General features: G+C 51.6%; 1 protein-coding gene across 1 annotated transcript in view; it reads right to left on the reverse strand.

Annotated features, from left to right (window-relative positions):
- Positions 1-14119, reverse strand: part of RFX1 (regulatory factor X1) — an 86767-nt gene that overhangs the window by 2726 nt on the left and 69922 nt on the right. The window contains 6 exon segments of the mRNA XM_015419521.1: positions 2585-2630; positions 4474-4627; positions 6691-6899; positions 11361-11510; positions 12913-13010; positions 13803-13954. Of these exon segments, the coding sequence (XP_015275007.1) occupies positions 2585-2630; positions 4474-4627; positions 6691-6899; positions 11361-11510; positions 12913-13010; positions 13803-13954 (809 nt within the window).

Below are 14119 nucleotides of genomic sequence, written 5' to 3' on the forward strand. Positions count from 1 at the left end.
CTGGTATTTCTGGCCACTGTGTGACACAGACTGTTGGACTGGATGGGCCCTTGGCCTGATCCAACAGTGGCTTCTCTTAAGTCCTTATGTCTGAGGCAAGGGATGCTCTGTATTCTTGGTGCTTGGGGGGGGGGGCAACAGTGGGAGGGCTTCTAGTGTCCTGGCCCCACTGCTGGACCTCCTGAGGGCACCTGGTATTTCTGGCCACTGTGTGACACAGACTGTTGGACTAGATGGGCCCTTGGCCTGATCCAACAGTGGCTTCTCTTAAGTCCTTATGTCTGAGGCAAGGGATGCTCTGTATTCTTGGTGCTTGGGGGGGGGCAACAGTGGGAGGGCTTCTGGTGTCCTGGCCCCACTGCTGGACCTCCTGAGGGCACCTGGTATTTCTGGCCACTGTGTGACACAGAGTGTTGGACTGGATGGGCCATTGGCCTGATCCAACATTTGGCTTCCCTTATGTGCTTATTCTTACGTTCAAGCAGCACAGGTTTCGGCTGGGCTGAGTTGCAGTTTTGGGCCAGCCCCTGAACTGCCTGGGTAAGCCCCCCCCCCCCCCCCCCCCCAGTTGTCAGGAAGGACCTGGCACCCCTAGCCACAGAGATCTGCCGATCCCCACCGGAGAGGGCTCTTTTCGTGCTCCACTGCAAATTTAATGGGAGATCTTCAGGGCTGATGACCTAAATCCCCACTGGGAATCCAAACCCACTCCGTGCTGTTCATGCTTGACTGTACACCTTTGCAATGATTTCCCGTAATGGATTTGCTGTCGTTCCCATTTTACTGGCAAGAGGGGAAAAACGGGCGGGAATGCAACCCGATCAAGGCACCTCAGTGCAGGGCTGGACTTGAAGCTGGGCGGGGGTCTCCTCGGTGTGCTGGAGATGCGGCTTGGCTCTCTGGCCCTGCCGTTCCTTCTCTGCAGGACTTCTAAATACCAAGGGCGCAGGATGACTTAGAAGGCAGCGCAGGGACAGAGGGGGAAGGCAGGCAAGCCAAATGCAGGCAGGAGAGGCCATGGCCACTAAAGGGGAACCTCCACATTCAGAGAATCCCAGTGCCAGGAGGCCGGTATCCAATTTGCCCTATCTGGGCAAACTGATTGAGAGGGCGGTGGCGACACAGCTACAAAGATTTCTGGATGACGCTTCCGTCCTGGATCCATTCCAGTCCTGGTTGCTCTTACTGACGACCTCCGGAGGCATCTGGATCGGGGCGGTGTGGCAGCGCTGCTGTTGTTAGATCTGTCGGCCACGTTCGACCATCAGCTGCTGGCCCGCCGCGTCGCCGACGTGGGGATACGGGGGCTCGCCCTTCGATGGCTTGCCTCTTTTCTCCAAGGTCGGGGTCAGAGGGTGGAGCTAGGGGAACAGCCGTTCCAGAGACACCCGCTTGAATGTGGTGTGTCTCAGGGGGTGGTGCTTTCCCCGATGTTGTTTAACATCTACATGCGCTCCCTTGCCTAGATCGCAAAAGGTATGGGCTGGGGTGCCATCAATATGGAGATGACATCCAGCTCTATCTGATGTTGGGTGGCCATTCGGGCTCCGACCCAGACAATCTGAACCGGGCCTTACAGGCCGTGGCTAGGTGGCTCAGGCTGAGTCGGCTGAAACTAAACCCAGCGAAGACGGAGGTCCTGTGCTTGAGTCGGGTCGGTCCGGGGTTGGGGATCCCTCCCCCGACCTTCGATGGGGTGCCTCTGGTGCCTGCGTCGGAGGTTAGGAGTTTGGGAGTGCTCCTGGATCCCTCCTTAACCATGGAGGCCCAGGTGGCAGCCACTGCCAAATCGGCCTTTTACCATCTTAGGCTGGTGCGGCAATTGGTTCCCTTCCTCGACTGTGATGACCTGGCTACAGTGATCCATGTGACAGTCACCTCAAGGCTAGACTACTGTAACACTCTCTACATGGGGCTGCCTTTGTCGCAGATCCGGAAGCTGCAGCTGGTGCAGAATGTGGCGGCCCGGCTGTTGGTGGGTCTCCCCAAGAGGGAGCACATCCAGCCTAAATAAATAAACATCAAGGGAAGGCCTCGGCCTCTCTGCCCTGCTGCTGGCCCTCCAGAGGAACTGGCTGGCCCCTGTGTGAGACGGGAGGCTGGACTGGAGGGACCCTCCCTGGTCTGACCCAGCAGGGCTCTTCTGGTGTCCTTCTCAGGGGAAGGCCTCGGCCTCTCTGCCCTGTTGCTGGCCCTCCAGAGGGACTGGCTGGCCCCTGTGTGAGACGGGAGGCTGGAGTAGACAGGCCACTGGCCTGATCCAGCAAGGCTCTTCTGATGTTCAAACGGGATGCAAGCAACGTCTGAACTCAACACTTTCCATGCTCTGGTTGCAGCACCGCCTCCTGTCAGAATGAATAGCCAAACCACATCTCCAGAGGCCTTCAAATCCTCCCCGTGTTATGAACACACCAGCTTTTCAGCACCTGGGCTCAAGTCCCCGCTCAGCTCCAAACTCAGGGAGCGGCCGTACTTTTCGTCCCAGTAAAATGCGAACAGCAACAGACTGGCACCATAATTGCAAAGGTCTCCTGCACTGACTGCTGCCCACGTCTCAGAGAGGCACCGTGCGGCTCGACTGTACCTTTGTCGGGGTCCAAGGGGTTCAAGGAGCTCGTCAGGTTTGCAAACTGAAACGAGAAGCAAAGTCAAGCCAGGATGAGCCCCGCCGCACAGACGTTCCCCGTCCCCAAAGGGAATCTCACTGAGCCTTTTTTTATTGGCAGGTGGGCAGCTATTCCCAACCCCTCGGCAGAGATGCAAATGTCAGGTGCTGGTCACAGTGTTCCCTCTAAGCTGAGTTAGTGTGAGCTAGCTCACAATGTTTTGGCCTCTGGCTCACGCATTTTTGTCTTAGCTCAGGAAGGATGGCTCTGGAGCAAAATAATTTATGCAGTAGCCGAATCGCTCGCTCACAGCTTTTATGCCAGTAGCTCACAGTGTTCCCTCTAAGCTGAGTTAGTGCGAGCTAGCTCAGTTTTTTAGCCTCCGGCTCACACATTTTTGTTCTAGCTCAGGAAGGAGGGCTCCAGAGCAAACTAAACTGATGCAGGAGCCGAATCGCTCGCTCACAACTTTAATGCCGGTAGTTCACAAAGTAGCATTTTTGCTCACAAGACTCCACAACTTAGAGGGAGCATCAGTCTCTGCTCGAAAGCCCACTGCTGTCAATATGGGGAGGAGACGGAGTTTAGAAGTGCCCTTCTCACCAATCAAAGAAGAGAGACTCAGGCGGGTCACCGTGTTGGTCTGAAGCGACAGAACACAATTCGAGCCCAGTGGTACCTTTCAGACTTACGGAAACTTATACCTTGAATAGAACTCTGTTGGTCTTAAAGGTGCCACCAGACTCGAATTTCGACCAATCGAAGAAGCTCATCTGGTGGGCAAACGAGAGAGAGTACGGCATGTGCAACTTAAATGAATTATATGCTGTCTTCCCTATCCCCTATGAAAAACATTGTTAGTCCCCTGTCTAAAGAGTAACTGTAAATCACTTTGAACCCACTTGTGGGGAAAGCAATTAATAAATCGAAAGCATTATTATTATTATTTCCAGTGGCAGCCCCACGATGGGGGAACAACCTCCCCGGAAAGGCGTGCCTGACCCTAGAACTAATTCATGCCGTGGCCAAATCGCTGGCGCACAACTTTAATGCCAGCAGCTCACAAAGTACAGTTTTTGCTCACGAGACTCCATGGCTTAGAGGGAGCCTTGATTCCAAGCGTTTTGGTTTCCTGTAGCGGAATATCTAGTGGACAAGGAAATCATTCCGACACATCTGTGTTACTGAGAACTGTTATGTTTTTGATTGTTGCGTTCTTAATCTGTTTTTGACTCGAGTTTATAGGATTACTCATTTTTGATATTAGGGTACGATTTGAACTGTGTGTGTATGTGGGTTGGTCACGGTTTTATTTAGGACTGTGTTTAACTAATCTTAGGTGTTATTTGCTGGCAGTCCTGATATTGACATTTTAAAATCATGGCCGTTGATGTCTTTTTAATAATGGTTTTATTTACACTGTGAGCCACCTGGAGTCCTGCAAGGCAGAAGGGTGACTAATTAATGTTTTAAATAAACAAACGTAAGTGCTTTCTTGCTTCCCTGACACCCCAGCCAAAGACGGGATTGGATTTGTACCCCGCCCTTCACTCGAAGTCTCAGAGCGGCTCACAATCTCCGTTCCCTTCCCTTCCCCTCCCCACAACACACATCCGGTGAGGGAGGTGGGGCCGAGAGAGCTCTGAGAGAACGGCTCATGAGAGAACAGCTCCAAGAGAACTTGTGACTGACCCAGGGTCACACCAGCAGCTGCACGTGGAGGAGTGGGGAATCAAACCTGGTTCTCCCAGATTAGAGTCTGTGCTCCCAACCACTACGCCAAACTGGCTCTTGGGTCCCACTCTGCAAGCAGGGCGTCCCACAGGCCCTTCCCCGGAAGCATCCCAAAGCCCCCCCCCCGACCTACCTCTCCCATGACCGCGATCGGGGTCTCGCCCTTGGCCTGAGCCACACGGTGCTCTATCAGGTAGTACATGTACTCGTCGTAAAGAAGGCGGATGAGATGGAAAGAGCCGAAACTGGCGGCGCTTCGCAGGGTCAGATCCCGAATTACCATGGAGCTGGTGGGGGGGTGGGGAGGGAAGAAAGAGAAAGAGCTCAATGCAGCCCTCGCTGTCCCGGCAGTGAAACGAGGATTCCTGCATCAAGAACATTCAAAAGAGCCCTGCTGGGTCAGGCCAGGGAGGGTCCCGCTAGTCCAGCATCCCGTCTAGGGATGTGCATTCGGTTGGTCCGAACCGAATGCACCCCCGAAAATGGCCCATTTGGACCCCTTTTGGGCTGCTGCAGGCCGATTCAGACTCTCTGATCTGAATGGGAATGCCGCCGCAATTCGAACCCATTATATCCTATGGGCCATTGAAGTCAATGGCGAAAAGATAGGGTATATTCTGGGGGCTGGAGGGGGAGGGGGTTTGAGGGAGAGGCTCTAAACTCGCAGGGTAGCTGCTGGAGCCTCTCCCCAAGATACCAACCATGTTTGAAGAACATTGGACCACGGGGTCCAATTCTATGGGCCCTAAAACAGGTTGCCCCTATCCATTATCTCTTACCTCTTGGGCTCTTCAGGCTGAAGGCAGCCAAAGTTCATCTCCTTGTGAGTGACTCTCTCTCACTCAGCAAAATAACACTATATAAACAACTCTTATTATTGACTCTTCCTATCATTAGGGGTGCAGATCGGCAGCTGGAATGCTGAACTGCTGTGTGTGGATCATTTCACAGGATGCTGTATCGTCTTTATTGTCTTGTCTTTAGGAGGATTTCACATTTCAGCTCCAGAATTCCAGTTTCACTTCTCCCTGGTGTGAATCCAACCTTTGACATTTTATATTTTTGTACCAGTTTCAGTTTCTTGACACCATTTCCCCCCTGCAAGATGCAGGCACTTTCAAAGTGAGCCGGATCTCAGTATGTGAGAGTTGTATATTTTACATTTGTGAGATAGACTATATATGTGCCACTGTCATACATACCCCAGTAACCTCCCAGACTTCATTACTCTAATGTGACCTTTGCGGGTTGTGCTTGAAAATGGTTCAGAAACCGCAGCTGGTACAAAATGGAGATGCCACAGTGCAATCCTAAACAGAGTTACACCCTTCTGAATCATTTTGGTCAATGGGCTTAGAAAGGTGTGACTCTGCTTAGGAATTTACTGCTAGGACCCCGGAATAAGCCAAGGTGATCCTATTGATTCAGCATTAACAGCATTTACACAACGAAGGGAAGTTTGACCCTTGAAAGCTTATGTTGTTGTCAAGTCGCGGTTGACTTATGGCAACCTCATAGGGTTTTCAAGGCAGGAAATGTTCAGAGATGGTTTGCCATTGGCTGTCTCCACATCAGCATCCTTGTATTCCAGCCAGTCCCTCTGAGATCTGATAAGATTGGGCTAGTCTGGGCTATCCAGATCAGGGCAAAATTGGTAGAAAGTGCTGTTAAGTCGCAGCTGACTTAATGGCGACCTGTAGAGTTTCCCAGGCAAGAGACATTCAGAGGAGGTCTGCCCTTGCCTGCCTCTGCAGAGCAACCCTGGACTTCCTTGGTGGTCTCCCCTCCAAGCACTAACCAGGGAGTCTGAGATATGATGAGATCAGGCCAGCCTGGGCTATTCAGGCCCAGGCAAGACACAAGCAGAGGTCGTTTGCCGTTGCCTGCCTCTGCGTAGCAACCCTGGGCTTCCTGGGTGATCTCTCATTCAAATAACAAACAGGGCTGACCCTGCTTAGCTTCTGAGATCAGACGGCCCATCCAGGTCAAGGCAAGAGCTGAACAGTGGTGGTTTGCCACGGCCTGCCTCCTCGTAGCAACCCTGGCCTGCCATGGTGGTCTCCCATCCAAGGAATAACGGATGCATACCCATGTAGCTTCGCGGAGCCGACAAGACTGGACCAGTGTTTCCTCTAAGCTGAGTTGGTGTGAGCTGGCTCACAGTTTTTTAGCCTCCAGCTCACACATTTCTGTCTTAGCTCAGGAAGGAGGGCTCCAGAGCAAGCTGATTTACGCAGAAGCCAAACCGCTCACTCACAACTTTAATGCCAGTAGCGACTAACGGGTGCAAACCCATGTAGCTTCGCGGAGCCGACAAGACTGGACGGCCCCGGCCCCGGCAGCTCCTCACCTGTAGAAGGACCACTTGAGGAGGAAGAGTTTGGCGGCTTTGGGGAAGCTGGGGCTGCCGTGGTAGGGCTTCAGGACCTGGCTGACCACGCCGTCCAGCCACACGGCCCACTGCTCCAGGGAGTTCTGCTGCTGCAGGGTCATCTTGAAGTCCTGCTCGAGGCGCTGCACCACGCGGTCCTCGCACCGGCACACCCACGAGGCCTGCTCCTGCGGGAGGGGGGGAGGAGAGGGAGAAGGCCCTTGGGTGAGTAGCTGGGAAACACCCAACACGCGCGGGTCGGTGTATCACCTCTTGTATATATGCCGCTTTCACCCAAATAGTCGATACTATTTTTGCAAATCCGTTTTACAGTCCTATTCTATAAATCTGTATCCTATGAGTATATCTTAAAGTCACAAAATCAGATCATCTACCAATCTCTGTCCTGTTTAAGCATTCTACAATGATCTTCTATAAGCCAGGCATGTCCAACTTCGAACACGTAGTGATCTATTTTTTCCGGCCAAAAGTGCCCGGTGATCTACCGCTATGAAAATAAAGTTTCAAATTAGATTTTAACCACTAAAGTTGGGTTCCACACACACACACACCATTTATAATGCACCTTCTGTCATGTACTGGTAAGCAAAATAAGCAAAAACAAAATGGAGAGACGAAGGTCTAGAAAGGACTGCGAACATGAGAGCCAGTTTGGTGTAGTGGTTAAGTGCGCGGACTCTAATCTGGGAGAACTGGGTTTGATTCCCCACTCCTCCACTTGCACCTGGCTGGATGACCTTGGGCAAGCCATAACTCTGTCACAGCACAGCTGTTCTTGAAAAAGAGCAGTTTCTGTCAAGAGTTCTCTCAGCCCCACCTACCTCACAGGGTGTCTGTTGTGGGAAGGGGAAGGGAAAGGAGTTTGTAAGCCGCTCTGAGACACCTTTGGGTAGTGAAGGGCGGGGTATAAATCCAATCTCTTCTTCTTCTTCTTCATATTGAGTTATAACTTTCTTTCACTGTCTCAATAACTTTCTTTAACTTTTATTCAGAGTTATTTGTGTTAAATGTAGGTCAAGTATTGATCCAGGCTGATCTTGCGCAATCTTTAAAACTTCGCTCTTGCTCATTAGTGAGACCATTAGTGAGACCAAGTGGGGCTGGAGATCGACCTCTGACCCCTCCGTGAATTCCTGGTTGGACATACCTGCTACAAGGTATCTTTAACTATTACCCAAATTTATGCATTTCTAATTATGCTGATATTTTAACAAAAACATATTCGCAATCCTGCTACAAGTATCTAATCCTTGTTAATACTTTTATGAACTACATTCTCTACAATCCTCTGTTATTACCTTTACCTAAACTTCCTTCTCTAACCATTTTTGTTCAAACAAGCATTCCCATACATGATATAAATCCCTCTGTTCCCTAATTTTATGGGGCAGAACCAACTTGAAGAGTGGAAGAAACAAAGGGAGCAGGATAATACTGCAGGACAAGTGAAAAATGAATGTGATTTCTGATATCTCCTTTGACATATATTGACAGCTGTCAGTGTGCCTGCATAGGAGTTTAATCGTAGTATATTCAGATTTTGGTATTTAGCCCAGATGGAAGAAATCTATAGTAGAACATCTATATATTTTATAATTGTATTTTTCTGTATAAGAAGTTATATTAAGCAGAAGTACTATTAGGGGCCTCTGTGGATGGAATTAGGATGCAATAGAATGGAATGCGTATTTGGAAATTGCAAGGACACCTAACACTGGAAGTTATATGGTGAACAGATTATCAGTGCTCTCAAAACAATATATTGTCTTTTGTAAGACAGAGCATACTGGCACCGGGACACCTGCCAAGAGCTAAGTTTAAGGTGAATCACAGCCCTTATCCGCTAGCTCTCCAAAAGCGAGGCGGAGGGAGAGCTACCTCCGCTGAGGCCACAAAGGGTCCCAGTGTCCCCTAATGTTTCTCATTGTTCTAAAGTCAGGTGAGCAAATGCAGTCACTGACATACATGACCAGTATAAGGAGAGACCAGTAGTAAAGTTTAAAGTCAAATGATGCTACCTGCTTGGTACCAATCAGAGATTCTTTAATGTGTAAATTATATGTGGTGTCATCTGGGGTATAAAACCTTCTGCCCTTCCTGGTTAAGGCAGGATACAGCTTGGCATCACTGGGGGCCAAAAGGTACTCAGCCCTGTTTCTCCTGTTTCACTGCAATAAACAGATTTATCTAACTCGTTGGACTCTGACTGCGTGTTTCCAATTCAGCCCCGGGAGCACACACGGGCACAGATTTGTGCATCAATACGGGACTGTGCGGTGAGAGCCACGCACCGCTAAGCCGGAAACTGGCACTGTCCTGTTGGTCAGCACGGGACACCTCTCCTCTCTTCCTCCGTCCCTCGCTGCTTCAGTCCCCCGTACCTCAGCCGAACAGTAAAGAGCCCAGTAGCATCTTCGAGACAAAGTTTACTGTGGCATAAGCTTTCGAGAAACACAGCTCTCTTCATCAGATGCAACACAAGCTTTCGAGAAACACAGCTCCCTTTGACAAATGCAACACAAGCTTTCGAGAAACACAGCTCCCTTCGTCAGATGCAACACACGCTTTCGAGAAACACAGCTCCCTTCGTCAGATGCAACACAAGCTTTCGAGAACCACAGCTCACTTTGTCAGATGCAACACAAGCTTTCGAGAACCACAGCTCTCTTCGTCAGATGCAACACAAGCTTTTGAGAACCACAGCTCTCTTCATCAGATGCAACACAAGCTTTCGAGAAACACAGCTCTCTTCGTCAGATGCAACACAAGCTTTCGAGAACCACAGCTCACTTTGACAGATGCAACACAAGCTTTCGAGAAACACAGCTCCCTTCGTCAGATGCAACACACGCTTTCGAGAAACACAGCTCCCTTCGTCAGATGCAACACAAGCTTTCGAGAACCACAGCTCTCTTCGTCAGATGCAACACAAGCTTTTGAGAACCACAGCTCTCTTCATCAGATGCAACACAAGCTTTCGAGAACCACAGCTCCCTTCGTCAGATACAACACAAGCTTTTAAGAAACACAGCTCCCTTCATCAGATGCAACACAAGCTTTTGAGAACCACAGCTCCCTTCATCAGATGCAACACAAGCTTTCGAGAACCACAGCTCACTTTGTCAGATGCAACATAAGCTTTCTAGAAACACAGCTCCCTTTATCAGATGCAACATAAGCTTTCGAGAAACACAGCTCCCTTCATCAGATGCAACATAAGCTTTCGAGAACCTGGAACAGCTCTCTTCGTCAGATGCAACATAAGCTTTTGAGAAACACGGCTCTCTTTGTCAAATGCGTGGAGGGTATGAAGAAACTGGCCAGAGATATAGAGGAGGTAAAGGGAAAGAGGAGAGGATGCAGAAAGTGCTGCGTGAATGCAAAGCAGTTGCAAAAGTCACGAAAAAGGTGCATCCTCTCCCGCCTCCCTTTGCCACCTTGTATATCTCTGGCCAGTTTCTTTATACCCTCCATGCATCTGACGAAGACACCTGTGTTTCTCAAAAGCTTATGCTACAATAAAGTCTGTTAGTCTTAAAGGTGCTCCTGGGCTTTTTACTGCTTTGCAGCAACTGACTAACACGGCTCCCTCCTCTGGACCAATGACCATGGAAATTACCTCAGCCATTCCTTCTTCCCCCAAGTGACTTAATAAATGCCTACCCCATCTTGGCAGATCTCAGTTCTCATTTCTTCAAGCTACAGTGTGTACACACATAACACAGGAGAAGCCAGTGTTGGATCAGGCCAATGGCCCATCCAGTCCAACACTCTGTGTCACACAGTGGCAAAAAATACCAGGTGCCCTCAGGAGGTCCAGCAGTGGGGCCAGGACCCTAGAAGCCCTCCCCCTGACCCCCCCCCCCCAAGCACCAAGAATACAGAGCATCCCTTGCCCCAGACCAAGAGCTCCTATCTATACCTTGTGGCTAATATCCACTGGTGGACCTCTGCTCCATTTGCTTATCTAATTCCCTCTTGAAGCCGTCCATGCTTGCAGCCGCCACCACCTCCTGTGGCAGTGAATTCCAAGTGTTAATCACTCTTTGGGGGAAGAAGTACTTCCTTTTATCCGTTCTAACGCGACCGCTCAGCAATTTCATGGAGTGCCCACGAGTTCTTTTATTGTGAGAAAGGGGAAAAAGTACCTCTTTCTCTACCTGCTCTTTCCCATGCATAATCTTATAAACCTCAATCATGTCACCCCTCAGTCGTCATTTCTCCAAGCTAAAGAGCCCCCAAAACTTTAACCTTTCTTCATAGGTTATACCCACATACACACACACAGTCCCCCGATATTGGATCTTTCTGCAAACTTGGAGATTTCTCTGGGTTTGTATAAACATCCCCCCTATCTATACGTGGCCTCATTATGTATAAACATCCCCCCTATCTATACGTGGCCTCATTACATGGATTTTTTTGATCCACACTCTGGGGCCGTGTTCAGATTTAGACACATAGACCCAACCTGACTTTTGCCTTGGCTATCTTGAAAACAAAATAAGAATCCAGGTTTAATGGGAACAATGGTGCACAGAGTGTTCCCAGAGGGAGAGGAGGGGGAAAGCGCAGGTCTGCCACAGGTGGCTGAGCCCGGGCCTGCTTTCGGCCAGTGGAGCCCTTACCTGGACATTGGCAAAATCGACCCGGTTGAGATCGCTCAGCATCTGATTGATCTGGGCCGTGTTCTGTAAGACGGCTCGGGCGGCCTGAGCAAGGTGGTTCAGGGAGGTGTAACGCCTCAGGGTCTGGGCAAAGGCACTTGCTGCCGCCACCTGGAAGACAAAAGGCAGGTCACAAGACTTTTCCCATCACAGGTGTGTCCTGTGCAGGCCCACAGCCATAGTGGGGCTCCGCCCCCTCAAATGTGAGGCTTGCCCCACAACTGCTGCTGCCCCCCTCTCCTGTGACATTAAAAGGGCCCTCCAGCTAACTGGTGGGAGCACGTGGCCTGCCAATCAGCTGGAGGGCCCTTTAAACCATGGCGCCGCCCCTCTCCCTCCCCTCCTCCAAGGTTTAAAGGGCCCTCCAGCTGATCAGCGGGCCCTTTAAATCTTGCAGGTGAATCTGCCGCTTGGAGTTCAGGGAAGGGGTGCAGCCGCCCCTCTCCCTCCCCCGCTGCCCCACAAAATTTCCCTATGCCCCACCAACCCAAAATGTCTGGCTACGGGGCTGGTCCTGTGTAAGCAGAAGGAACTAAAGAGCTGGCAGGGGGATGCAAAAGGGGGTGGAGAGGTGGGGCAAGGCCCTACGGCCTGAGCATGGCGCCAAGCCTTCGTCCTCTGTCACAGAAGTGGAAAAACTAACTGAGCTTAGTTTGGAAGCCAGCTTGGTGCAGTGGTTAAGTGTGCGGACTCTGATCTGGGAGAACCGGGTTTGATTCTCCACTCCTCCACTTGCACTTGGCTGGATGACCTTGGGCAAGCGTAGTTCTGATAAGAGCTCTCCTTGAAAAAGAGCAGTTTCTGTCAAGAGCTCTCTCAGCCCCACCTACCTCACAGGGTGTCTTTGTGGGGAGGGGAAGGGAAAGGAGATTGTAAGCCGCTCTGAGACTCCTTTGGGTAGTGAAGGGCAGGGTATAAATCCAATCTCTTCTTCTTCTAGTTTGGTGTAGTGGTTAAGTGCCCGGACTCTAATCTGGGAGAACCGGGTTTGATTCCCCACTCCTCCTCCACTTGCACCTGGCTGGATGACCTCGGGCAAGCCATAGTTCTGATAAGAGCTGTTCTGGAAAAAGCTCTCTCAGCCTCACCTACCTCACAGGGGAAGGGAGAGGAGTTTGTAAGCCACTTTGAGACAACTTCGGGTAGTGAAGGGCGGGGTATAAATCCAATCTCTTCTTCTTCTTCTTCTCTGGCCCAGGCGAAAGGCTCCAGGGAACTGTACCCCCTTACAGCCCACTATGCCCAGGAGAGGCCAGGTGTTCTCCCCACCCCGTGAGCCCAAAATCCCCCCTCTGCTCTAATCCAGCCAATTACAGTCTGCACGGTTCCTCTGCATCCTTCACAGCACCCCTCCCACCTCCTGGCTGCAGCACAAGGACTCCGAGATCTCCACGTTTACCCATGTCCGAGGAAGGGAGCCCTGGCTCTGACACGCTTCCTGGTCTCTCGGGTGCTCCCGGACCCGAATCTCACCGTCCCCCCCCCATCCCGGGCACCCCTCCCTCCGGCTCACCTTCACGCGGACCATCTCTTCCGGAATATTCATCATGGCATTCGTCAGCCAGCTCTCCAAACTTTTTGCAAAATTTCGGATTGCTTGCGTCAAGGCACCTGGGAGCAGGACGCAACGGCGGGGGTTATCCCGGGGGTATACGGCTCGGTCAAGGTACGTGCGCCAGAAGGAGTCCGGACTGAAGCTAAGTGGACCTGGCTCGGCCCTTGGAGGGCAACTCGTTCCCTTATGACCCAAACAAGGATTTTTGGGGGTAGGAGGGTGGGGGAGGAATGGAGAGGCAGAAACACCCTCTCATCGTTCTCTCTTGCTGAAAGGCGGAGTTCTGCACCCTCCCCCACCCCACCCTGAATTTCCCACAGGGAAGGGGTCAAACTCTTCTTAGAGATGGCACCCCCCCCACACACACACAATGCTCTTGCTGCGTCTCTGGGCCAGTGCTCCCTCTAAGCTGAGTCAGCGTGAGCCAGCTCACAGCTTTTTAGCCTCCAGTTCACACATTTTTGCCATCGCTCAGGAAGGAGGGCTCCAGAGCAAAACTTAATTTATGCAGTGAGCAAACTGAGTCTTGTGAGCAAAAATTCTACTTTTGTGAGCTACTGGCATTAAAGTTGTGAGCGGGCGATTCGGCTGCTGCATTAGTTTGCTCTGGAGCCCTCCTTCCCGAGCTGAGACAAAGATCTGTGAGCTGGAGGCTAAAAAACCGTGAGCTAGCTCACACTGACTCAGCTTAGAGGGAACACTGGCCAAAAGTGCCAAGTGGGGCCCCGTGAACTGCCCAAGTCTCCCCTCTCTGGCATCAGTACTGACGGCACCCCCAAGGCCGGCAGATGCCCGACGCTCGGCCATCACAGGCGTAAAAACGGGAGCCGCGCACAGGGTGGGCTTACTCGGAATGGGCCGGAGCACGTCTGGGATCAGGACCTCGACCAGCCCCTGGTACAGCAAGTTGTCGCAGTCCTTTGTCCACTTGAGGACCGGCTCGTACTTGGACAGGGTCACCAGGCAGCTCTTGGGGAGGCGCTTCTCCGCTTCGTCGTGGCTGGAGGGCAAAGGCGAGCGCCGGGTTAGAGAGCGCCCTCGCGAGGCCACGGCTCGGACCGCGGACTGGTCAGGGGGGTGGGTGGGAGGTCTCTGCCGTTTAATGGCGGCTCCGCACTAGTGGAATGAGCTCCCGGGAGACATCACGGCCCTGCGGGACCTTCTG

The sequence above is a fragment of the Gekko japonicus genome, unplaced genomic scaffold (genome assembly GCF_001447785.1).
Source record: "Gekko japonicus isolate JY-2015 unplaced genomic scaffold, Gekko_japonicus_V1.1 scaffold872, whole genome shotgun sequence".
Taxonomy (NCBI): domain Eukaryota; kingdom Metazoa; phylum Chordata; class Lepidosauria; order Squamata; family Gekkonidae; genus Gekko; species Gekko japonicus.